At 40.7% G+C, this 2,269-nt stretch overlaps 1 protein-coding gene across 1 annotated transcript in view; it reads left to right on the top strand.

Annotated features, from left to right (window-relative positions):
- Positions 1 to 2,269, top strand: part of MORC1 (MORC family CW-type zinc finger 1) — a 144,524-nt gene that overhangs the window by 25,164 nt on the left and 117,091 nt on the right. Inside the window, exon 8 of the mRNA XM_014540912.1 lies at positions 739 to 844. Coding sequence (XP_014396398.1) covers positions 739 to 844 — 106 coding nt within the window. The remainder of the gene's footprint in view (positions 1 to 738; positions 845 to 2,269) is intronic.

The following is a 2,269-nucleotide window of genomic DNA, read 5'->3' as shown; positions in this document are numbered from 1 at the left end:
GTCATCCCTCACTAACTCCCCTGCTGGCCTGGTTGCCCCACGCAGCCTGCTTGTTCAGTTGTTTGGTCGTCCCTCATTAACCCCCCTGCTGACCTGGTCATAGGCAGCAATCTTTTGAGGGTATGAGGGTTAATTTGCATAGCACCTCTTTATTATATAGGATGGCCACACTCACACATTTATGTATTCTCAGTGGCAGCTTTCATGCTACAGTGGTAGAGTTGAATTGTGGGTACTTTTTACAGAGACCATATAGCCTGCAAAGCCTGGAATATTTATTACCTGGCCCTTTACTGAAAAAATTTGCCAACACCTGTTGTAGGGTCTAAAAGCAATACTTGATATTTGAACAAAATTTTTAAACTGGTATTTGTTCTTATGTACATTGATTGTAGTTCCACCAATGAGAGCTTTACCTGCAGTACAAATTTGGCTAAGGCTCCTAATAATTTTTATAATGCAAATTATGAAAAGTGCCCAAGTTTAAGAATCCACATTGAAAGACATAATAAATTGAGTAGTAATAAGAAGCACTGTTAGTGTGGAAACTCAACACTCTTTGGCAGAGTGGAATTTTCTATAAGACATATATCTTGGAACTTATCCAAGCATATTTATTGAAGTACAAAGGGAATTTTGGCTGAGGGCAGGCTTAAATCAATAGATATGATAATATCACCATGACTCATATTTAGTGTAGTTAAAATATTAACAAGTTAAACATCTGTTTTGCACTAGGTACTTTGCTGGTTATTTATAACTTGAAGCTTCTGCTCAGTGGAGAACCAGAGTTGGATGTTAAAACTGACAAGGAAGATATACTGATGGCCGAAGCTCTTGAGGAGTGAGTAATGTGTGTGTTTGACAGAAGGTCTCTCAGAATGGCACAGAGCTGTAGTGAGGAGCCTCGCATCATGGTTCCAGGTCTGAGGCTCCTGGGACAATTCGCTTTACCCTCCTTACAGATGAAGGAAGTTAGGATAGACCACTGGTTCTCAACCTCACTGAGCTTCTGAGTGACGTGGGCAGGTTCTTAAGACGTACAGGATCCTATGTCATCCCAGACCTACTGAGTCAGAGTCTCCAGACATGAAACCTAGAATTGAATATTTTCCATATGCTCTCCAGGTGATTCAGAGGTGCCAGCATGTTTGGGGACCACGGAAATACAAGATCTCTAATAATCGCTAATTCCAAACCTCCTGCTTGATGAATATTCAAGTGGAAAAGCCCACACACAGAGTTCATTATTCATACAGAGCATTAAAAATGCATGAGCATGATGTGAAGCAAAAAGGAATAGGACCAAATAGCAATTGACAATGGCCATGAACTGCATACTTATATTTTATAAATAAATAGACAGATTCATTTTTCTTGCCTATTAGGAATCCATAAAAACATCATGAGAAAGCACTGGGGGGTATGGGTGAAAAAGTGTGAAAAAATAATGAAATAGTGACTAACCTATGTTTCTCTAAAATAACTTTGTATTTAAAACGTATAAGCTTAAATGTGTAGTTTCTTTATGTTGGAACTTTAGAGCTAGAGGGAATTTAAAGGAATTTAATGCAATTACAATCATTTCAGATACCAGTATTGTATAATAGAAGTATAATGAGAGCCACAAATATGAACCACCTATGTACTCTTACGTTTTCTAGTAGCCACATTAAGAAATGTAAAACAGGTGAGATTAATTTTAATAATGTTTTAAATTAATCTGGTATATATGAAATGTTATAATTTCAATTTTGATATGCAAATATCTATATATATAAAAGGCTAAGTGATCAACCATCCATCTGTCCAACCATCCAACTAACTGACTAGCGGTACATATATGACGCACACTGGCAATTTAAAAATAAACATTGACTCGCGCATGTATGATACATATAAAGCTCTCACTGGCACCAATTGCACATGTGTTTTGATTTTATAATATACTAGAGGCCCAGTGCACAAAAATTTGTGCACTCGGGGGTAGAGGGTCCCTCAGCCCGGCCTGTGCCCTCTCGCAGTCTGGGGACCCCTCGGAGGTGACCACTTGCTGGCTTAGGCCTGCTCCCCAGGGGATTGGGCCTAAGATGGCAATCAGACATCCCTCTGGCAGCCCGGCAGCCCTTGGGGGATGCCCACTTGCCAGCAGGGAGCAGACCTAAGCTGCAGTCAAACATCCTTAGTGCTGCTGAGGAGGCAGGAGAGGCTCCCACCACCACCACTGTACTGGCAGCCATCAGCCTGGCTTGTGGCTGAGCAGAGCTCC

Source organism: Myotis brandtii, unplaced genomic scaffold (assembly GCF_000412655.1).
Source record: "Myotis brandtii unplaced genomic scaffold, ASM41265v1 scaffold106, whole genome shotgun sequence".
Lineage (NCBI taxonomy): Eukaryota > Metazoa > Chordata > Mammalia > Chiroptera > Vespertilionidae > Myotis > Myotis brandtii.
This window is presented reverse-complemented; position numbering and strand designations above follow the sequence as displayed.